Source organism: Abramis brama (assembly GCF_963993115.1).
Source record: "Abramis brama genome assembly, chromosome: 1".
In the NCBI taxonomy this organism is placed as follows: domain Eukaryota; kingdom Metazoa; phylum Chordata; class Actinopteri; order Cypriniformes; family Leuciscidae; genus Abramis; species Abramis brama.
The window spans coordinates 60,382,199-60,407,355 of record NC_139963.1 but is presented as its reverse complement, the minus strand read 5'-3'; the positions used below and the strand labels follow the sequence as shown (position 1 = coordinate 60,407,355).

Sequence of the window (25,157 nt, the reverse complement as noted above, 5' to 3'; positions counted from 1 at the left end):
CTCAAATAATGTGTTTCTAACAGCAAACACTCAGAATAAAGTGAGATGCTCTGCTGATGATCCTGAATGGCTTGTTGAATGAGTGTTGATAGTCTGAGGCTCATCAATATTAACAGATCTGCTGAAAACACTCTTTATTTCATGACAATAGTTCCTGTTTTCACCTCATTTATTATGCTGATGTCTTCAGATCTCCTGTAAATTGACACTTAAAGCTCATTTCATTGGTGTCAGACTGAGGGTAATTGTTGGTTACTATGTAGGCTACATTTATTCTTTAGTCTTTATGCGTTGAACTGTTTTTCTTACCATTATTTATATTTGGAATAATTTAATTACATTATTTATATTCTATAAATAAGTATAAAAACAAACTCAGTAACTGATATATTTTTTTTAGTATGGACAGATCAGCTCTTCCCACTAAAATGTACCATAATTGAAGCCCCTCCCGTGTCAATCACATCATCAGGGAAGCTCCTCCCACTGTAATTCCCCAATAAATGCTGTAAATTCCCATCAGCTACAAGTGAAGACGAGCATCAGAGCATCAGGAAGAGCTGAAATCTGCAAAGACTGAGTTTATTAAAGAGGACAGTGAGAACATGAGTGATCCAGAACCCTGCAGAATGAAACACACTGAAGATACTGAAGAACAAAGAGGTTGGTGTTTATTCTTCATTCATTCATGATGCTGAATAACATTCATGTTAGAAACATTCAAGCACTTCATCACATTTAGATAAACAGTTAAACTATGAAATGGGTACAAAAGTTTTATTTTTGGCTTTCAAAAAATGGTCAGTAAAGCGAGGTTTGAGAAATGTTCATATTTATTGTCAACATCAGGTCAAACAAAATAATTTGAGCTTTTATTTAATTTAATATATATCTGGTTCACAAGTTTTTCAAAATCAACTAAGTATAAGGGTTGAGTGACACATGTAGGACACAGATAATTCTCAAAAATAGTTCATTTAAAACTAGTTAAAGCTGCGGTCAGTCTAGATTATTTTATAGCACGTCTACTTTAATGTCTCTGCGGTGTCTTTTACAAAGATAAATTCAATGTAGAAAATATAACAATAAATCCAAAATATAATAGTAATATACAATCTGCTCCACTGGACTGTAAAAAGCTTGTGTTCTTGTAATTAAATTAAGAGGCATACGTTTCTGTGGCAAGCAGAGTGAGAATTGAGTTCGCCAAACTCGAACTGGAACACAGGGGAACTCGCTTTATTTAACTTTATTTAATTAATCTATTAAAAAAATCAGCAAAATCTTAATATTTTATAGCAGTTTTCTACTTTAATGTTCTTTCTCTTAATTTTTTTATTTATTTTGATGAATAACAATATTTTTGTTTCACTTCAGACCAGATGGAAGTGAAGGAGGAGAGTGAAGAACTGAGTGAAGTGAAGGAGGAGAGCGAAGAACTGAGTGAAGTGAAGGAGGAGAGTGAAGAACTGAGTGAAGTGAAGGAGGAGAGAGAAGAACTGAGTGAAGTGAAGGAGGAACATCATGTCAAACCTGGAGAAAAACCTTTGAGTCGCTCAAAGACTAAACAGACATTTTTAAAGAAAAGAAGAGCCAAGAAATCTTTCACCTGCACTCAGTGTGGAAAGAGTTTCACAACCAAACAAAGTCTTGAGATTCACATTAGAATTCACACTGGAGAGAAGCCGTTCACATGTGATCATTGCGGGACGAGCTTTACACAAAAACAACATCTTAATACTCACATGAGGATCCACACTGGAGAGAAGCCTTGCGCATGCGATCAATGCGGGAAGAGTTTCGCACGAAAACAACATCTGACCAAACACAAGAGAATCCACTCTGGAGAAAAGTCACATATGTGTGTTCAGTGTGGAAACAGTTTCACAACCAAACAAAGTCTTGAGATTCACATTAGAATTCACACTGGAGAGAAGCCGTTCTCATGTGATCAATGCGGGACGAGTTTCACACAAAAACAATATCTTAATGTTCACATGAGGATCCACACTGGAGAGAAGCCATTCACGTGTGATCAGTGTGGAAAAACATTTCATTGTGGATCAACCCTGAAGAGACACCTGAGAGTTCATACGAAGGAGAAGCCGCATTCATGTTCTGTGTGTGGAAAGAGTTTTTTAATGCTGTGCAATTTAAAAGCACATGAGAAAATTCACACTGGTGTGAGAGAGTACATGTGCTTTGAGTGTGAGTCGACTTTTATTACAGCGGGCAGTTTAAAACTGCACCAGATTATTCACACTGGAGAACAACCTTACAAGTGTTCACACTGTGACAAGAGATTCAGTCGATCAGGACATCTGAAAGCACATGAGAGGATCCACAGCAGAGAGAAGCCGCACACGTGTGATCAGTGTGGAAAGAGTTTCTCTTTTAAAACTCACCTGAAGCGACACATGAAGATCCATACAGTGGAGAAACCACATCACCATGATCCATGTGGAGAGAGGTTCCTTCAGTTTTCTTCTTTACTCACTCAGTGATTTATAACACAAACATCTTCGTGACATTAAAATAGATCATAATCGTGCACAGCAGTTGTTGACCAGATTTGATGAGATTAAAGTGACTATTGAACTCCTCAGTGATCTTGAATTTGAGCTTCACTTTTCATTTCACATTTGTCTCTCATTTGAAATCTCACTTGATTTAATGCTTCTTTTAGATCTGATGGACGTGAACAAGAAAGGAAAAGCAGAAGCCAAAAAAAACTGTCTCCTATACATATAAATCAAGTCTGAAGATTCACATGAGAGTTCACACTGGGAAGAAGCGGCTCTGGCTTTCGCTCTGAAATCACTTCTGCTTCTCACTCTGAAGAAAGACCATTTAACTGTGATCAGTGCGGTAAACAGTTTTATTGGGCGTCAGTCCTGAAGATTCACACAAAGGAGAAGATTAATTAGTAATATTACAGCAGAAAAGACACGGTGGTGTGTGTTTCAGTGCTGAAGTTCTTTACTACAGAAGATGAACTGAAAGAGTGCCAGAAAATTCACACTGGAAAATAAAAACATTTGAAGGCAAAAGTTCAGGAGCTGAAGAAGAGGCCATAACACTTTTAAGAGAGACATGAATCTGATATTCATTTTTAACTCGTTCTTCATTGTTTTTCATCAGAACAAACATTGTTTCTCAACCACTTCTACTCTTCAATGGAAATGCAAGATACATTTTCATATATCTTTGAAACTGGACAGTTTTCTTCTCTTTTTCTCTTGAGATGCTTTGGCTCTTATAAGTCAGTAAAGAGAGAGATTTGTCTCATTCTCCTTCACTTTTACTTAATGTTTGTATTTGCTTAAAGTAATGATTTTACCAACACCACATTGTTATTGTATGTTTTTATTTTCTGATGATTCTGCTTGAATCAGGAATAATTTTATTAATAATTTCATTAAGTCATGAAGTAGCCTGATATGATTTTCTTTTTGAGCTTTCAATGTTTTAATTTTCTCAAAATAGCTTTTAAATGCTTAAATTATATTTCACCCACACATGACTGACACTGAATGAGACTGCTGTGTGTCTACATTATTATCCGTTTCACCCTTTTCTAGTTTGTTCTAGTCCAGTGGTTCTCAAAGTGTGGTACTCCGTCTAGTGGTACGCAGCGGAATCACTGAATTTCGCACGTAAGATCAAACCGGTGTGATCTTTTACTGTCTATTGTGTGATCAGTCTTGGCTGGTCCCTGGAGCGTACTATACGATTACACCGGTGTGAGTAGAACAGTCATTGCATCACTTGATCAACTGCTAAATTCAAATGCGCTTTCGCAGTTGGCTGGCGCTGAGCCAGAGCGCCACTCAGGCGCTGTCAAATATCACAATTATTCAGTGTTTTTAACCACATAATATTTATTTTAGGTTTCAGACATTTAAATTCACCCAAGTACTAAAAAAACACAATACATTTAGAATTTGTAAAATACACACTGATGTCTATGGAAGCGGAAATAATAATAATAATTTCCATTATAATTAGACGACACGTTGTATTCATATCAGATTGTGTAAGTTACACATTGTGTAAGTAACTTTAAAGTTAACTCTATTCTTCTCCCAGTTCACCGGCCACTTGCTTTCATGTATTTCGGGAGAAGTGGATGAATTCACGTGCTGTAAATCCAACAGATCCAATTCTCTGAACAGTGGCACAAACTAACATGACGGCGCTAAACTAACGCTATCGTTATAAAGGTGTTTAAACAACATAACACTTCCACTTGCATATATTTGACAATCGGAATATCAAATATTTCATGCCATAGCTAACAAATTTGTAAATATTTTGAATTAAAAAATGAAATAAAAGCAGATCATTAGTCATTCAGCGCTATTGTGGCTGCGGTGTGTCACGTGACAAGCAATGACGCGTTACCATGGAAACAATAAAGTGATCAGTTCTAAATAATGATCGCCTTAAAAAACTCACAGGGGTCAGCCAGAATATTTTAAATGTACGTTTAAAAGGGTTAAATATGAATACACAGCCTGATTTTTTTTAAATTAAGAACAGTACTTTTTTTTACTTAATATTTTAAGTACAGTAGGCTACAGTTTTTATTTCACTTTTACAGCACACTGCAGTATTAATGTTCAAACTGTGTTTTTACAATGTTTAAAGTGGTTGACAATAATAAATATTCTTATTAGAAATTAAGCTGCCTCATTTTTGAGCTGTATCTGAATAGTTAGGCCTACTATGCTACTGTATTTTCATATTGGTCATTATGGTGGTACTTGGAGAGCCAAATATTTTCTGAGGTGGTACTTGGTGTAAAAAGTTTGAGAACCACTGTTCTAGTCAGTTTGATGTTTCATTCACACCATGAGGCTTCATGAAGTCGGAAAAATCACACTGTAAAACAAAAAGTTGAGTAAACAAAAAAATAAAGCAACCAGCTTCAAAGCATTTTTGAGTTTACTCAACTTCAGTGGTCGAAGTTGTCCATCCATTCATCACCTTCCGCTTATACGGGCCTGGTCGCGGGGGCAGCAGTCTAAGCAGAGACGCCCAGACTTCCCTCTCCCTAGACATTTCCTCCAGCTCTTCCGGGGGAATACCGAGGTGTTCCCAGGCACCAGCCGGGAGGCATAATCCCTCCAGCGTGTCCTAGGGCTTCCCCGGGGTCTCCTCCCGGTGGGATGCGCCCGGAACACCTCCCCGGGAATGTGTCCAGGAGGCATCCGGAACAGATGCCCGAGGCACCTCAGCTGACCCCTCTCGATGTGGAGGAGCAGTGGCTCTACTCTGAGCTCCTCCCGAGTGGCCGAGCTCCTTACCCTATCTCTAAGGGAGTGCCCAGCCACCCTGTGGAGAAAGCTTATTTTGGCCGCCTGTATCCGGGATCTTGTCCTTTCGATCATGACCCACAGCTCATGACCATAGGTGAGAGTAGGAACGTAGATCGACGGGTAAATCGAGAGCTTCTCCTTGCAGCTCAGCTCCTTCTTCAACACGACCGACCGGTACAGCGACTGCATTACTGCAGAAGCTGCACCGATCCATCTGTCAATCTCCCGTTCCATCCTTCCCTCACTCGTGAACAAGACCCCAAGATACTTGAACCCCTCCACTTGAGGCAGAAACTCTCCACCAACCTGAAGTGGGCAAACCACCCTTTTCCGACTGAGGACCATGGCCTCGGACTTGGAGGTGCTGATTCTCATCCCAGCCGCTTCACACTCGGCTGCAAATCGTCCCAGTGCATGCTGAAGGTCCTGGTCTGAAGGGGCCAGCACGACAACATCATCCACAAAGAGCAGAGATAAAAACATGTGGTCCCCAAACCGGACCCTTTCCGGCCCCTGGCTGCGCCTCGAAATTCTGTCCATAAAAATTATGAACAGAACCGGCGACAAAGGGCAGCCCTGCCAGAGTCCAACGTACACTGGGAATAAGTCTGACTTACTGCCGGCAATGCAAACCAAGCTCCTGCTCCAGTTGTACAGGGACCCGGACCCAATACTCCCAGAGCACCCTTCACAGGACGCCACAAGGGACACAGTCGAATGCCTTCTCCAAATCCACAAAGCACATGTGGATTGGTTGGGCAAACTCCCATGAGCCCTTCAGCACCCTGTAGAGGGTGTAAAGTTGGTCCAGTGTTCCACGGCCAGGACGAAAACCACACTGTTCCTCCTGAATCCGAGGTTCGACTATCGGCTGAATTCTCCTTTCCAGTCCCCTGGCATAGACTTTCCCAGGGAGGCTGAGGAGTGTGATCCCCCTGTAGTGGGAACACACCCTCCAGTCCCCCTTCTTGAAAAGATAATTGTTTAAAGTTCACTAAACTTATTTGATTACCTAAACTATACCTGATTAAGTAAACTATACTAAACTCAGTTTATCTAACTACCAGTCCAACTCAAAGAAACAAGTAAGCACAACTACAGAGGTTCTGAAGTTCAGTAAACACAAAAAAGCTTTGCAGCTGGTTGCTTTATTTTTTAAGTTGATTTTCAACTACTTCAAATATCTCACCCAGATACATGTATAGCCTTCACATTAAGAAACCATACTGTAAATACAACACAATACAAAATACATTCCCATCATTATAGAAATTATTTACTGACAATTCTGCAAAACAGCACATTTTATGTCTGCGTGAGGTATAAGAAGGTGATGAAGTTCTATTCCACTCTTCATGATTTATATATAAATTATATATAAAAAGTATACTAAGTATAATTGAAGTTGTTCCACTTTAGCAGCAAACACTCAGAATAAAGTGAGATGATCTGCTGATGACCCTGAATGGCTTGTTGAATGAGTGTTGATAGTCTGAGGCTCATCAATATTAACAGATCTGCTGAAAACACTCTTTATTTCATCACAATAGTTCCTGTTTTCACCTCATTTATTATGCTGATGTCTTCAGATCTCCTGTAAATTGACACTTAAAGCTAATTTCATTGGTGTCAGCAGACTGAGGGGATTTGATGATTACTATATGAATGTTTATTTCTGTATTTTATGCTTTTATAAAATTTTCTTACAGGGCTTTACTACTTTTCTAGATATCTGCCATTATTTAATCGAAGAAACAGAATAATGTTAGTATTAGAAATGCAAATTGATTTATGATAGACAGACAGATATAAATGTTTAAATGTGCAAATTAGTATATGGTTAAATACAAAAGGGGTTTATATAGCAAAAACAACAAATACAATCTCTCTCTCTCTCTTTATTTTCAGTCATATTTAGAACAAGAATCATTTGATGACATATTCAAACACTGTATATTAGGATCATAGTGCAGCCCCACAATACTCATTCATTTTCATTTTAAGTCTTTGTACTTATTCTTCTCCCACTATCCTTCAAACCACTTTTTTTGTCAGCAAGAAGCTTTTAATCATTTAAAAAATAATGAAATTAAGTATTATCTCTTATTCTTGAACTCTTGGTCTCTTCAGAAAAAAAGTCTAAAAAATAATTATGTTGTTTCATTGTTACGCTGAATGATGATCCAACATTATTTCACCTATATTCTGACATTTTGTCTCCAAAAAAGTTATTTTAAACATTACACTTGCATTTACTGGGTTTTCTATATATACACAATAACTTTTGTAAATTTAATATCAATCTGACACTAAAATTAAACATCTGTTCTTTGACCCTATTAAAACAAACTCAGTAACTGACATTTTTTTGATTTTGGCAGATAAGCTCCTCCCACAACAATTGCATCACCAGTGAAGCCCCTCCTACACTAGTCACATGGTCAGTGAAGCTCCTCCCACTGCAATTATCCAATAAATGCTGTAAATTCCCATCAGCTACAAGTGAAGACGAGCATCAGAGCATCAGGAAGAGCTGAAATCTGCAAAGACTGAGTTTATTAAAGAGGACAGTGAGAACATGAGTGATCCAGAACCCTGCAGAATGAAACACACTGAAGATCCTGAAGAACAAAGAGGTTGGTGTTTATTCTTCATTCATTCATGATGCTGAAGAACATTCATGTTAGAAACATTCAAGCACTTCATCACATTTAGATAAACAGTTCAACTATGAAATGGTACAGATTTTCAACAAATGTTCAGTAGAGGGAGGTTTGAGAAACTTTTATATTGATTGTCAACATCAAATCAAGTATAATTTTAGCTGTGGTTTATATTTGGTTTGCAAGTTTTTGCAACCATGTTACATAAATGTTGTACAATTCTCAATATAGTTTACACTTTTTTTATTATATTTTTCAAGCAATAAACAGTAAAATGTATCAAGTAAATTACATTTCCAGAATGACTGACAGGGTTGTAAGTGTAACTTAAGCAATATCTTAAGTTGTATTTATAATGATATAAGTTCTACAGTTATAGAGATCATTCTTCTTACAGTAACTTTGGTAACAGGGTTGATGTATACAGTCAACGCTACAGTTTGTGTAAAAACTGAGACAATGGACTGAGATTTTTTTTCTTGTCCTCCCATCATGCATTAGAAAGAGTCCAGATGATGTCACTTCCTGAGTGTTTCACAATTTTAGAAATGCTCTGTTTTTAAAAGAGGAAAATCATGTCAGAAGTAACAGTTTAAGGCTGAAATAACATCAGATACTTTGATCTTCTTAAATACGGACAACACAAACACACACAGCTTCTGTTTCACAGCCCACAGCCGAAGATGCAGGAAAGCTTTTTCCCTCTGGTCCTTCCTTCTCATTTGTTCCTTCTCCCACTTCAGTCCTTTTACCCATTCTCCCCTTCACTCAGTTCACTCAGAGTGATCATAGCAGAGTATAATGTTTGCTGTCAATGTTAGTGAATTAACAGTCATGTTTGGTATCATTTGAAATGTCTCAGTGCGACTGGTACAATGCTCTCATTTCCAGAGAAACAGAACAAAATGAAATAGAAGAGAGTTTAGAGATGTTTTTTTTTCCTTTTCCATCCAAATGACCTCACCCAGCAAGCAATAGCCGTCATTTCAACGTCTCGGTTAAATATAGACCCGATATAGTCCGGCTATGTGTAACCCACTTTTAGCCCAAATAACATTTAATCTGGATAAATGTATTTTTTTCCAAAATAACTTGTGAGATGTATGATATTCCATCATGTAAGCAAAGTCAACTGTGATTACAAGTTGTTTGGTTTGCTTTATTTTACATGTTATATGTGTAGGCTGTGCGTAGCCACGATTTAGCTCGTATTCAGACTCGGCTATTGTAGCCCACTTTTAGTCAAAACTGATTAGTTGTAGTTTTTTTGCCAGGCAGTGCATGAAATGGTTGATATTTCATCACGTTCGCATTGGTAATGATATCTACAAGGTTCAATGTGCCATTTCACGACATGGTCGATCTGTAGTCACTATTTAGCTCCGAATTGGACGGGCTATATGCGGTCTGCTTTAGCCCACCTGACGAAATCAAAGCAATCTGGTCTACGTACGGCTTGGCTATAGCCCTGATTCAGACCAGCGAGCTAGTATAAGAATATTAGTCTTAAAAATATTTTCGCTCACACAGCTTCCCAGCCAGCACAGCCATGTGGGGCCCAAATGGGTTTGACCTGGGCTATCTAACTGGGACCCAGCCAGTTTTGTCCTCGGTTTCCATGTTGGCCCCACATGGGTTTGCCCAGATGAAATGAACACTGCTTAGTGTGCACACTACAGGCTGTTTAATGTAACACTGAATCAGTGTTGGAGGTAATGAGATAATTAAGTGATTGAATAATGATTAACCTGCTGTTAACAAGCAGAATCACTGAAGGAAAGAGAAACACAAGAACTAGGCCTACTTCCAGCCACTGCCTTGGATGAAATCAACTGAAGATAAAATACATTACATCTCTCAAGATCTGATTAAACAACTCCACAAACAGCATTACCAGCTTCATGTATTACTAACCAGACTGACTTTATTTCTGTCAGACGTCTACAGAAGTTCTTATTGAGAATTAACAGAGGTTTAGATGTTGATTACTTATTTGAAAGTAATAGTTTGATTTGATGTTACCATTGTGGCGATCAGTGTGTGCTTTAGTCAGGCTCTTGACTTTTTAAACATTAGTTTTTCTCAGGCAGCTGTGTCTGCTTGTTATGGTGAGAGAAAATATAATCAGATGCTGTAAGCTGATTGATGATAAGAATATAGTCATCGTCATGTAGTGGCTTAACTCACTGATATTATGTGTGAGGTTTATACAGGTAGTATGTCATTCATTTTGTTTTATTGTTGTGATTCTACAGCAAGAGATCCAGCACAGTTTAATCAGAACATCAAATGATTTTTAAAACCCCATTTACACGTTAGACTACCGAAAGTTCTACTTGCACACAGACATCAAGAATCAGCATATGAATCTCAACAATGGTGACATGCATTGACATGCCAGAATGCATTGCACCATGAAGCATGTCACCATTGTTGAGATTCATATGCTGATTCTTGATATCTGTGTGCAAGTAAATCTTACAGGAGCCCAAAATATGTAAATGGTGTGTTAAAAATCATTTGACGTTCTGATTAAATTCTATTATTCTCTTGCTGTAGAATCACAACAATAAAACAAAATGAATGACATACTACCTGTATAAACCTCACACATAATCAATGAGCTAAGCCACTACATGATGATTATACTCTTATCATCAATCAGCTTACAGCATCTGATTATATTTTCTCTTGCTGTTCTCGCCATAACAAACAGACACAGCTGCCTGAGAAAAACTAATGTTAAAAAGTCAAGAGCCTGACTAAAGCACACACTGATCGCCACAATGGTAACATCAAATCAAACTATTACTTTCAAATAAGTAATCAACATCTAAACCTCTGTTAATTCTCAATAAGAACTTCTGTAGACGTCTGACAGAAATAAAGTCAGTCTAGTTACTAATAAGTGAAGCTGGTAATGCTGTTTGTGAAGTTGTTTAATCAGATCTTGAGAGATGTAATGTATTTTATCTTCAGTTGATTTCATCGAAGGTTGTGGCTGGAAGTAGGCCTAGTTCTTGTGTTTCTCTTTCCTTCAGTGATTCTGCTTGTTAACAGCAGGTTAATCATTATTCAATCACTTAATTATCTCATTACCTCCAACACTGATTCAGTGTTACATTAAACAGCCTGTACTGTGCACACTAAGCAGTGTTCACTTCATCTGGGCAAACCCATGTGGGGCCTACATGGAAACCGAGGACAAAACTGGCTGGGTCCCAGTTAGATAGCCCAGGTCAAACCCATTTGGGCCCCACATGGCTGTGTTGGCTGGGTTAATAGTTGCTGTCACACATAAACATAGGCTATAACATATACACAATCTACGATATGACTGTCTATCATTTCAAATTAAATCAAATGCAATGGCATTTCTCATCCGCTAGATGGCACAATCGAAACACTACTGAGACATGACTACTGGGACTACTGGCATTGCGCGACTAGATCACTTTAGCCAGATCTCGCGATACACATTTCCTCCATTTTCAATTTTATTTTACACGAGGCTGCTGTCAGAGAGCAACGGGCGAGCAACACTCTGAAAACCTTCAAATTTCTACTTCGATCTTGTAAGTATGCGTGTTATTTTTGTTATGTTCATTGTTTAAATTAGTTAGTTGTTATAATGTGTAGAAACCGTGACATTTTAACATTACCATTGCAGAGTACTATGTTTCTCCAACAAGTTAATGTTACCTGCACGTGTTATTGCAACTGTGTGCCCTTAATCTAAAATGTATCTAAATTCAAGGTGGTAAGCATGAAACTATGAATATTATCATTACTAATTTTTATTATTATTAAAGATACCAATATATTTTTGTTTTTAGATTAGAGTAAGAAATAATAGTTTTTGATTTAATGCAAATTTTCAAAGTACTTTACATAAAACTTAACAGCAACATAGTGCAACATGAAAAGAAATTATAAAAGAATATTTTTTTCCTTTCCAATTAATAAAAGGTAGTGGCAAACAGTAAAGTTTTTCAACTTGATTTAAAAGAATTAAAATATGCAGCATACATTCAGTTTTCAGTGAATTTGTTTCAGATATGGTGCATAAAAACTGAATGCTGCTTCTCCATGTTTTGTTTTGACTTATAATTTTGACTTATAAATTTGATATAAAAGTAGCTGGCTACTGTCCCAGATGACCTGAGAGGTCTGCTCTGGATGGTTCATAATGCATCAGAAGATTAGAAATTTACTTTGGCCTTAAAATGTTAATTAATTTAATAACCAGCTGTAGTATTTTGATATGAATTCTTTGACAGACAGATAGCCAGTGTAAAAACCTCAGAACTGGAGTGATGTAATCCGCTTTATTTGATTTAAAGACACTGTTTATTGCAAATTATCCAGCAATCAGTCAACAAAGTACAGCAATTGAATATACAGAACACTTGTCACTGACTACCATTAAATGTCTTGTTACCAACATTCTTCAAAATATATATTTTTTGTGTGTGTTCAACAGAAGAAAGCCATACAGGTTTGGAACCAAGTGAAAGTGAGTAAATGCTTACATGATTTTTTTTTAAAGTGAACTACCCCTATAAGTGTCTTTTTATGTTCATTAGAGTTATATGAGTAAGTGATAAAGAATGATTTATAGGGATAGTTCACTTTGAAATTAAATTTTGGTATGTTTTAGCTTACCTTAAGGGAATCCAAGATGTAGGTGTCTTTGTTTCTGAAGTAGTTTAAATTTTGATATTTTTAAGTCAAACTGTTCTTGTCTGTCAGTCAGTCATATAATGCAGGTCTATATGGTCACTACCTGAAAGAGCACGATTGTTGTCACGATTTGTTATGATTTCTCTTACATTATGAGCGCGCTTTTTGACGTGCCTACATTTGTAATTAAAAAATTTTGGTCAGCAGTAAAAATTATCTAACGAACAGTTCTGTTTAAAAATCCGTACTGAAATCGAACCGAAAGCCTCGTACAGAATGGTTCAATACGTGTATCGTTACACCCCGAAAATATATGTATGTGTGTATATATATATATATATATATATATATATATATATATATATATATATATAATTAGTGCATCACCATTATGCAGGCAAAAATTTTCAATTATTGATATTAATTTATTAATAATATTGATATAAATTATTGTCTATATTGATCTAAATTATATAGTCTCAATCTATATTCCGTTAACTCTATATTGGCCAGCGCTAGTGTGCATCCTAGCAAAAGTGAATGACTGTAATTAGTTAACAATGATTGTCAACAATGCTTTTCTTGAGCAATAATTTTTTTCTTTTTCTCATTTGGCAGACGCAGTGATGACCAACTTTCCTTTGGCGACTGAATGGGAAATAAAAGATGCAATTTCTGGTCATTTTAAACAAGCACCAGGGAGAGCAGGGGGTGGTGGTTATGGATATAAAGCTAACAATTAATTCTTAAAAATTGTTTTACATATTTTCCAATATTTTATTTGTTCATTTTTATGTTTGAATGTTGTCTAAGTTGTTAATATAATTGTTCTAAATAAATCCCTTTATAATCAATTAGTTTGGATGGATTTTCATTTATGAGAACCTGTTATATTTGAGTGAAAAGAATCCTTATGCCTCATTTTGTTGTCTATTACATGTATATGTAGTGTAATTGATGACTAGTCTATTTTTGGGCTATGGTTAGACGTCTATTAGACGTATAAATATAGTCATTCAATAGCTGTCTAATTGTCTATTCTTGGGCTATGGTTAGACGTCTATTTGACGTATATATGTAGTCATTCAATAGCTGTCTATTCTTGGGCTATGTTTAGACGTCTATTAGATTTTCACTGACAGCCCAAAATTAGCCTTGTTTTAGCCTAGACGTCTGGGCTGTGTTTTGACGGCTATTAGACGTCTATTAGACGCAAAATTGCTTGCTGGGCATGTTCCTCAACAAGGTGTGAACTCCCCCAGTCTGTGATCCCAATCAATTCAAACTGTGCTTTATGTGTCTTTCAGATGTCAGGTATTTACGGCTTGCACTATTTGGGTAGAATAAATATAATTTTGATTTTTAGAAGAAACTGCAGCGCTTTTTCACACACACACACGGCAGAACATACACACTTCATATTTTATTAGCAGTCTTTTTGAGCTTTAATATTCACAGTCACTAGTCCGTATCTATATCCGATTATGGTAACACTTTATTTTGATAGTCCGTTTGTTGAGACTTTACTAGTTAGTAGCCATTCAGTAGCTTGTCAACAGTGCATCAGTTGACATTCAACAACACTGTTTCAACAGACAAGTAACATACGTTCAACTGACTGCCTATAGACTATAAGGTACAATTCAAGTGTTAATCTACAGATTTTACATAAAAGTGCCTGTTGACTGTCAATATTATTTTGCAACAGGTTATTAACCAATTGTCGACTAACTTCGATTGTCAACTAACTTTCTGTAGATTGAGTACCAACAACTCAAGATCAATCTGTCAGTTAAATGTCAACAGTCATGTCAGCATATGAAGTATATGATACTGTATATCCTACTGAAGGGGTCTCATGTGCATCAAATTAATGATTATTTTAGCTGATTTAAAACTGCTTTTAAAAAATTGTTAACCATTTGTAGATAATCTGTTGATAGTCAACTAAAGATTAGATCTGTTGCTTGTCAACAAATAAATTGTTTATGATCAGTAGACTTGTTACGCACTGCTCCGAGACACGAAGGTAGAGATCCAAATGCAGCTTTAATGAGGGGTAATCCAAAGACGAAATCCAATAAACAGGCAATGGTAGAAACACAGGTAAGCAGTCCAAACAAACAAATAAACAAACCAACAAAACAGGCAGGGACCAGAGGCAAGAGAGTAATCCAGGGAACAAGGCAAGATATCCAAAAAACCAAGAAACAAGAAAACCAGGGAAAAACGCTCAGAGATGCAGTGTAACACAAACAAAACTTCGCAGTGTGTGAATGAGTGAACATGGTATAAATAGGTTGAGACTAACAGGGTGATGAGACACAGGTGAAGAGACACAGGTGAATGCAATCAGAGATGATGAGTCCGGGCAGTGAGTTATGGGAAATGTAGTTAGTGAGTGAATAGGAGAGTCTGGTGTGGAGTGCCCTCTGGTGGTTCTCAAGGGCACTCCAGCTGGTGACCGTTACATAGCCCCCCCTTTAAGGAGCGGATTCCAGACGCTCAAAATTCTCCAGGAGGGAGGTGGAGCGGAGGCGGACCTGGGGGCGGGATGGCGGGCCAGGCCCGTGCAGCGGAAGAGGACCTGAAGACTCCGGCAGGGCGGAAGGCCAGGGCGGAGCAGGCTCTGCAGGCGACCAGGGCGGAGCAGGCTGTGCAGGCGACCAGGGCGGAGCAGGCTGTGCAGGCGACCAGGGCGGAGCAGGCTGTGCAGGCGACCAGGGCGGAGCAGGCTGTGCAGGCGACCAGGGCGGAGCAGGCTGTGCAGGCGACCAGGGCGGAGCAGGCTGTGCAGGCGACCAGGGTGGAGACGAGCCTTCAGGCGGCCAGGGAGGAGACGACCTTCCAGGCGACCATGGCACAGGAACAGACACCGGCTCAGGAACAGGAACAGACACAGGGACAGGAACAGACACTGGCTCAGGACCAGACACCAGCTCAGCGGAGACCATCTTGTCCGGAGACACTGGTTCGGCGGTGGCCAACTTGTCCGAAGGCACAGGCGTGGTTTCGGCCATCTTGTCCGAAGACACAGGCATGGTTTCGGCCATCTTGTCCGAAGACACAGGCGTGGAGTCGGCCATCTTGTCCGAAGACACAGGCGTGGAGTCGGCCATCTTGTCCGAAGACACAGGCGTGGAGTCGGCCATCTTGTCCGAAGACACAGGCGTGGAGTCGGCCATCTTGTCCGAAGACACAGGCGTGGAGTCGGCCATCTTGTCCGAAGACACAGGCGTGGAGTCGGCCATCTTGTCCGAAGACACCGGCGTAGAAAGAGGAAGAGGAACCGATTCAGGCTCAGGCTCAGGATCAGATTCAGGCTCAGGATTAGATTCAGGCTCAGGAACAGATTCAGTCTCGGCTGGACGAGACTCTGGATGGGCGGACGTGACGTGAAGCTCTGGCTCTGACTCGGCAGGACTGACGTGAAGCTCTGGCTCTGGCTCGGCAGGACTGACGTGAAGCTCTGGCTCTGGCTCGGCAGGACTGACGTGAAGCTCTGGCTCTGGCTCGGCAGGACTGACGTGAAGCTCTGGCTCTGGCTCGGCAGGACTGACGTGAAGCTCTGGCTCTGGCTCGGCAGGACTGACGTGAAGCTCTGGCTCGGCATAAGTGACGTGAACAGTCTCTGGATCAGGATCAGCACGCTCTGAGCTTGACGGGACCAGCAGCGAGGGCTTTGAGCTGGGTAGGACCAGCGGCGAAGAGGACTCTGAGCTGGTTAGGACCAGCGATGAAGAGGGCTTTGAACTGGACAGGACCAGCGATGAAGAAGGCTCTGAACTGGACGGAACCAGCGGCAAAGAGGGCTCTGAGCTGGGCAGGACCAGCGGCGAAGAGGGCTCTGAGCTGGACGGAACCAGCGATGAAGAGGGCTCTGTGCTGGACGGGACCAGCAGTGAAGAAGGCTCTGTGCTGGACGGGACCAGTGGTGAAGAGGGCTCTGTGCTGGACGAGACCAGTGGTGAAGGCTCTAGCTTGGCGGGCATGTCGCTTGCTGTCTCAGGCGCGGCGGGCATGACGCTCTCAGTCTCAGGGGCGGCGGGCATGACGCATACTGCCTTGGCTTCGGCAGATCTTGCGTGAAGTGCGGGCTCGGCTGGACTGGCGTGAAGTGCGGGCTCGGCTGGACTGGCGTGAAGTGCGGGCTCGGCTGGACTGGCGTGAAGTGCAGACGGTGACATGGCGTGCCACGGAAGGAAGCTCTCCAGACATCTGGAGAGTGCCTCTCTCCAATCCAGACCAGAGAGATCGGGGAGCTCCCTTGGGTCGACCTCCTTAGCCCCCAGCCGGTAGCACAACTTAATTGCCTCGTCACCTAGAGAGCAAGAGGCAGCGAGAGGAACAAACCCCCAGGTGTACTGGAACAGATCGAGGCTATCCAGGGCCAAGGCCGCGATCTGTTCAGCGAACTCCCGGCTCATGCTGGGAAGATCAGGAGAGATCCGTACTGCTGGATTGCTGGAGGTCATAGCTGCTGGATCTGGGTGTGGCGAAGTTTTCTGTTACGCACTGCTCCGAGACACGAAGGTAGAGATCCAAATGCAGCTTTAATGAGGGGTAATCCAAAGACGAAATCCAATAAACAGGCAATGGTAGAAACACAGGTAAGCAGTCCAAACAAACAAATAAACAAACCAACAAAACAGGCAGGGACCAGAGGCAAGAGAGTAATCCAGGGAACAAGGCAAGATATCCAAAAAACCAAGAAACAAGAAAACCAGGGAAAAACGCTCAGAGATGCAGTGTAACACAAACAAAACTTCGCAGTGTGTGAATGAGTGAACATGGTATAAATAGGTTGAGACTAACAGGGTGATGAGACACAGGTGAAGAGACACAGGTGAATGCAATCAGAGATGATGAGTCCGGGCAGTGAGTTATGGGAAATGTAGTTAGTGAGTGAATAGGAGAGTCTGGTGTGGAGTGCCCTCTGGTGGTTCTCAAGGGCACTCCAGCTGGTGACCGTTACAAGACTATTAATAGACATTATCCACTAAGTGTTAGCAGATACATTTTAGGACTATCTAATTAAAGTGAAAAACAGTTTATATCAGTAGAAAGTCTATAACCTATCAACAGATTGAAAACATACTTTTTTTGTACGTTTGGATAGATGCTGAAACGTATGATACAGACATGTCTGCAACGTAGAATTATTACAAATTCACAGCTACAAAACGTTTACGAATCTTAAAAGATATTTGTATCATTTCCCTTATACTGTTTTATAGATAAATGTAAGTTCCCTTAACCCTACTCCCAAACCTAAATATAAATTACTCATTTTATACAGAATATAAAAAGAATAAAACACTTCATGGACAGAGATGTGTAGGGAAATGCCAGTTTTATTAATAGCATTAAAATATATTTTGAGCCACTAACATTAATCCTACTCCTGCCCCTAAACCTACCCATAACCATTTCTTAAAACTATGCAGGCTAAAATTATGAAGAAAAACAACAGATGTGTAATCATAATAATTTATTGCGAAAATGTAAATCTGTACCAAAAGTCGCTCAAATGACGATGTGTTGCAGTCCTCTCTGGCAGTATGTAATAGTTTTGTATAAGGGACAGAGCAGAATTTAAGTTATTAATCCATGAAAATGTTAACCCAGCTTCCCTCTGCGTGAAGACGGCGCGCGTGCTTCTACATTTCAATGTTGAACTTGTTTCAACTGAAACACGGCATGCTGCAATCTGTGACGAAGCAGGCGAGAGCCAATGCGAGTTTGATATCACTGCCGTAGAACATGTCGTAACGCTTCTTGAGGGCGCAATTTTTGAATTTAAATTCATCTCGAGCGCGGGATTTGACATTTACGGTCGCTGCTGAGAATGGAGATGGAGTTCGCTGGATGTGTATGAAGGGCTGAATTTGGATCTGTTTCTTGCTTGCGTATGGATTATAAAGATTTGGATTACATCTAACGTTACGTTAGCTAATAAAAAATATGTATTTTGTTAATTTATATTGTGTTTTGGTGTATTATGGTTCTATAGGAGAAAACGCCTTTTGTGTCTCACCGTAACGTTACGTTAAATAAACTAAATGTTACAAAATGGTTAAACGATTAAAGGTATTGTTAAACTATAATCTTTTAAATCTTTATAATGGTTTAAACTATAGTCTTGTCTGTTAATCCTCCGAAGTGAGTTTGCAGCAGGAACAGAGATTATTTCTTAAATGAGTAACTGTTATAACGTTAAACTGCATTTAATAAATGCGATTTTCTGTAAAACTTACTGTCATGAAAGGCTAAATGTATTAATTAATAATTATTGTTATTTGTTGTTTATAACTTTGGATCTTGGCCTCGGCATTTGAAATGATGTAGACTATTGAGAGTTTTCTCAATTGGAATGGTCAATATATTTTTTTTTCACATAATCAGATGGTTCAGATGTGATTGTGATGTCCTAGTAAATAATGGGTTGTATTATTTTTTTATTTATTTAATAAAAGTGTTGTTTTTCCTCTGATGTGCTGGCCATAGTGTTTGTTCTACTTCAGTCAGGTTAGGTATGCAATCTGTTGATAGGTTATAGACTTTCTACTGATATCAACTGTCTTTCACTTTAATTAGATAGTTCTAAAAGATATCTAACACTTAGTGGATAATGTCTAGTAATAGTCAACTGATCATAAACAATATATTAATCTGTTGATAGGTTATAGACTTTCTACTGATATAAACTCTTTTTCACTTTAATTAGATAGTCCTAAAATATATCTACTAACGCTTAGTTGTGAATGTCTATTAATAGTCTACTGATCATAAACAATTTATTTGATGACAAGCAACAAATAAGCAACTACATGTAATCTTTAGTTGACTATCAACAGATTATCTACAAATGGTTAAACATTTTTAAAAACAGTTTTAAATCAGCTAAAATAATTATTAATTTGATGCACATGAGACCCCTTGAGTAGGATATACAGTATCATATACTTCATATGCTGATATGACTGTTGACATTTAACTGACAGATTGATCTTGAGTTGTTGGTACTCAATCTACAGAAAGTTAGTTGACAATTGAAAGTTAGTCGCCAATTGGTTAATAACCTGTTGCAAAATAATATTGACAGTCAACAGGCACTTTTATGTAAAATCTGTAGATTAACACTTGAATTGTACCTTATAGTCTATAGGCAGTCAGTTGAACGTATGCTACTTGTCTGTTGAAACAGTGTTGTTGAATGTCAACTGATGCACTGTTGACAAGCTACTGAATGGTTACTAATAACTAGTATAGTCTCAACGAACGGACTATCAAAATAAAGTGTTACCCTGATTATTTGTACAGACCTACTTTTGATTTATTCATCCCACAATTCTGTGACGTTCTGTTTTATACAGTAAGTTCCATTAGTGACTGGATTCTGTGATTCTGCATCTCGGGAATCAAATGCTCTACATGGTATTTGCAGTATTAAAGAGAGTTAGTTTTTGTGTTATTTATTGTTGTGTTATAAAGTTGTTACTATTAGTGTAAGAAGGATATGTATTTAATAGCGGCCCGCTCTCTACACACTCTACATAGCGCTCTTCATGGCCATTGAATAGAGTCTGCAACTGTTTCAGCAACGCACCGGTATGAGTTTATGAAAAATACATATCGTCTCGAAACTGAAACCGGTTTACCACCCAGTATTAGTCAAAACCTCAGACTAATAATCAGACTTATGAGTTTGTGACTGTGAGATCAGCATTATTGGCCGGGGTGAAACTCTAAGTGACACTGGAATCCAAATGAACCAGTAAAATATAATGTAAAGAGTTTAATAGAATAATCAAATGTCTATTTAAACTATGATATAAATTACTAATAATGAATTGGCGTTCCAACTTGAACTGGAATGCAGCGAAACTTGTGTTTCTGGTGTCCCACGTTCACATGCGAATGAATGGGAGTCATTGGAATTAAAAGTCTAGTGTGACTGGACTGTAATAATGAAATAGTTTTAAGTAAAATAAATTACATTTTACATTAGATAATTGTGTAATTGATCAAATATATTTAATAGTTCTTGCTACAGAAACATGGGATTTGTGTCTATAATGGTTTAAAAATAATTATACCATGGTCTGGGTAAATACTCGATTCTGATTGGCTGCAGGGTGTCCATTAAAAAGTGATAGAGGACACCTAGTAAATAAACTGTCAGGCATAACCAGGGAAACCAAGTTATTGTTTGTAAAAACTTTAGATTTCGATTGTAAAACTAATTAAAATATCAACTAATGTTTTAAAAATGTGTTATTTGGCAAGTGACCATGGTATAACCGGGTTAATGCCCTTCGAGGTGTCCATTGGCAGGTATTAATGGAGTTCGGCGTGATTAGTGCCTCTGCTGCGCGTCGGATGGTTCACGCCTCGCTGTCGTCCATTAAAACCTGCCAATGGACTCCTCGTCGGGCATTAACCCTTACTTATTATCAATGTACCTCATTAATGGAAAGTACTTTTTGTTATTACATCAGAGCTCTTTTTATGTGCTTTCACTTCATATTCCTCTCTTTGAATTATTTCTGTTGTACTGAAAATGAAATAACTTTTTCTCTTTGATTTCAGACCTGATGGAAGTGAAGGAAGAGAGTGAAGAACTGAGTGAAGTGAAGGAGGAGAGTGAAGAACTGAGTGAAGTGAAGGAGGAGAGAGAAGAACTGAGTGAAGTGAAGGAGGAGAGTGAAGAACTGAGTGAAGTGAAGGAGGAGAGAGAACAACTGAGTGAAGTGAAGGAGGAGAGTGAAGAACTGAGTGAAGTGAAGGAGGAGAGTGAAGAACTGAGTGAAGTGAAGGAGGAGAGTGAAGAACTGAGTGAAGTGAAGGAGGAGAGTGAAGAACTGAGTGAAGTGGAGGAGGAACATCATGTCAAACCTGAAGAAAAACCTTTGAGTCGCTCAAAGACTAAAAATTATTTTTTAAAGAAAAGAAGAGCCAAGAAATCTTTCACCTGCACTCAGTGTGGAAAGAGTTTCACATGCAAACAAAGTCTTCAGCATCACATGAGAGTTCACACTGGAGAAAAGCCGTTTAAGTGTGATCAATGTGGAAAGAGATTCAGATGCAAACAAAATCTTCAGATTCACATGAGAGTTCATACAGGCGAGAGACCGCACACGTGTGATCAGTGTGGAAAGAGCTTTAAACAAAAAGTACATCTTGATGTCCACATGAAGTTCCACACTGGAGAAAAGTCATATGCATGCAATCAGTGTGGAAAGAGTTTCACAACCAAAGTCTTGAGTGCCACATGAGATTACACACTGGAGCAAAGTCGTATGCATGTGATAAGTGCAAAAAGAGTTACTCAGAAAAACAGACTCTTGATCTCCACATGAGAATTCACACTGGAGAAAAAACATTCATGTGTGATCAGTGTGAAAAGAGATTCTCAAAGAAAAAATATCTTAAGCTTCACATGAGAGTTCACACCGGAGAGAGACCGGTCACGTGTGATCAGTGTGGAAAAAGCTTCACACATAAAAATAGCCTTAAGAGACACATGAAGATCCACACTGGAGAAAAGCCGTACGCATGTGATCATTGTGGAAAAAGTTTCGCACACTCATCATCCCTTAATCTTCACATGAGGATCCACATCGGAGAGAAGTCATTCACATGTGATCAATGTGGAAAAACATTTCTTAGGGCATCACACCTGAAGAAACACCTGATAGTTCATATGAAGGAGAAGCCACATTCATGTTCTGTGTGTGGAAAGAGTTTTTCACTGCTGTCATATTTACATGCACATCAGAAAATTCATACTGGTGTGAGAGAGTACGTGTGCTTTGAGTGTGAGAAGACTTTTATTACAGCGGACAGTTTAAAACTGCACCAGAGGATTCACACTGGAGAAAAACCTTACAAGTGTTCACACTGTGACAAGAGATTCAGTCAGTCAGGACATCTGAATACACATGAGGGGATCCACACTGGAGAAAAACCTTACAAGTGTTCACACTGTGACAAGAGATTCAGTCGGTCAGCATCTCTGAAAAGACATGAGAGGATCCACATCAGAGAGAAGCCGCACATGTGTGATCAGTGTGGAACAACTTTCTCTTTTAAAAGTCACCTGAAGCGACACATGAAGATCCATACAGTGGAGAAACCATGATCCATGTTCTTTACTTACTCAAATGGAAAACAATCACAGTCTGAGATCACAGTAAGTAGTTCATCTTTATGTGCTGAGCATTAAAGTCTCTCCTGTCTAAGTTAGTTTCCCAACAGCCATGATGAGCAACAGGACATCTTGGTGGTTGCTTGCATGCTGCTTCACATTTTTCACATTATTATGAGATATTGAGTTATAATTATGAGAAAGTATCTCATTACGAAAAATTCTCATTACAAGAAAGTATCTCATTATTATTAGAACATTTCTTATTATGTGATGTTTAGTCCTTATTATGAGAAAGCATCTCGTTATTATGCAATGTTGTTATTACGAGGAAGTTTCTAATTATTATGAGATATTAAGTCATCATTTTGAAAAGCTATCTCATTATTACAAAAAAATCATTATGAGATATCATGTCATTACTAGAAAGTTTCTCATTCCGAGATGTACATCATTATTGTCACCATTATGTTCTGTTATTAGACTTTTGTTTGAAACAGTTTGTTTTCATTTCTCACTTGTGTTTCCCTGTAGGGCTGGGGCGGTTACCGCATTACCACATGATGCCTACCGCGGGTCTGAGCTCGTCACCGTCATCACCGCAAAAAAAAAAAAAAAAAAAGCATTGGCCTGCACATGTTGTGCACGTTGTGTCTAATTACATTGATTCTAATGACATGGATTGTGTCTAATGACATTGTGTCTTACATAAGTTTTGTTTAGAAAACCTTGAATCCATCAAAAGATGGAGCACATCCGACCTTTCGCGAGTTGGGGAGCGCAATGTTCCATGACACATAATAACATTCCATTCGTATTGACTATTAGGCCTATATGCAAGAGTACCTACAGACATCCCAAGTCTCCCAGAAGTTCCGGGAGTCTCCCGCATATTAATAGCGGCTCCATGATGCCCGCAAATTAGTTAAAATCTCCCGGAATCTAGAGCGAGCGAGCAAGAGTGCGCATGCGAGACAGAGACTGTGTTCCAAACCGTGTAGCGCGCGCACGGCAGAGAGGGAGAGGGAGAGGGAGCGATTGAGAGCATCCTGATTGGCCCGTTTCGGTAAGTCAACCAATCAGTTGTCAGTGTGGGTGGGCTTTTATCTCTTCTTCTCTGACTGCGCGCGCGCCTCCCCAAGTGGACGAGGCGGCATTTTATGCTTGACGCGCTCGCCGTATACTATTCTTTGAAACGACAGCGGGCGACTCGTCCTCTAAACCATCAGGAATCAGCAGTGAGAAGAAGTAATAAGGTACACTCGTGAATGTTTATTTTAGAACAACACTTTAGTACACCAAACTACAAAATAATCGTGTAAGCAGTAAACCTCAACGGAGACCCAGTGATGTTGGCCTGTTCCTGGTTACTTTTACATATCCAACATTATTAATTAACAGGGGCGTAGCACAAGATCCCGGGCCCTATGCAGGCAGTCCTGATGGGCCCCCATGTTCTTCAAGATAAATGGGAAATGGTTTTCCTTCTATATCTTTAGGTGGCTTTTTGTTTGTTTTCTCTGTGCCTTTACTTGTCAGCCTGCGTACTATGGTGTCTCTCTGATCATTTGTTAATTTATCTGGCCATAGTCCTGGATCCTCTGGCAAAAACTGGTCTGAATTGCTCCGCCTACTTTCCTGTTCCTCATCTCTCATTTCCACACTGTGCTCAGAGCAACACTCATGCTCCCTGCTCTCTTCACTTCCACCATCATCCTCAATCACATCTTCTCCATCATCTTTCTCTACATGAAGGATACATATTAACCTCTTATCCTAATTATAACCTAATATAATAAAACACACTATGATGTTAGTGTTACTTAACACCTTTCAGTCAAAATGGCTAAACATGGTTTGCTTTCATTTTGAACTAAATTAGCTCACCTTGTCTCAAATCCAAAGATGAGGATGAAGGGTCTGTTGCTACTCCTCCACTCCCTGATGTGACAGTTTCTGAAACTGAGGACCATGTGTTTCACAATGTTAAGATCTGCTTCTACTAAATCTGAGGAAAAATATAATGTTGACATGATATCTAGCAACCGATGAGCTACCAAGCTACCTATGACACTGATTAGCCTAGTATGGATACTTTTAGATATTATAGCCAATTCATTTAAAATTAAACATGTTTCAAATTAGGCTATTATAATGGTGTGTTGTATGCAAACAGCATTGATAGTGTACAGTTTATTTGTTTAGCCTTTACCTCAGATTACATGTATAACCAAATGGTAATCTGAAAGTGTATGTTCTGCTCTTTCAATGGGTTGTCTCAGTTCATTTTAACACTAGCAATCGTGGAGATATTCAAGCAGTTTAGCACTATAGATTTAG

At 39.2% G+C, this 25,157-nt stretch overlaps 1 protein-coding gene and 1 long non-coding RNA gene across 2 annotated transcripts; both read left to right on the top strand.

Moving 5' to 3' along the window:
- Window positions 1-526: 526 nt before the first annotated feature.
- Window positions 527-23,381, top strand: LOC311081883 (uncharacterized protein; the record flags this gene model as incomplete). Its single annotated transcript, XM_084112578.1, has 3 exons — window positions 527-663; window positions 21,260-21,558; window positions 23,352-23,381. Exons 1-3 carry the CDS (start codon window positions 606-608, stop codon window positions 23,379-23,381), a joined length of 387 nt encoding a protein of 128 aa, XP_083968704.1. The 5' UTR covers window positions 527-605.
- Window positions 11,423-13,404, top strand: LOC311067974. The gene is made up of 3 exons (XR_014603317.1): window positions 11,423-11,559; window positions 12,468-12,500; window positions 13,286-13,404. It is a non-coding gene; the product is annotated as an uncharacterized lncRNA (long non-coding RNA).
- Window positions 23,382-25,157: the final 1,776 nt, after the last annotated feature.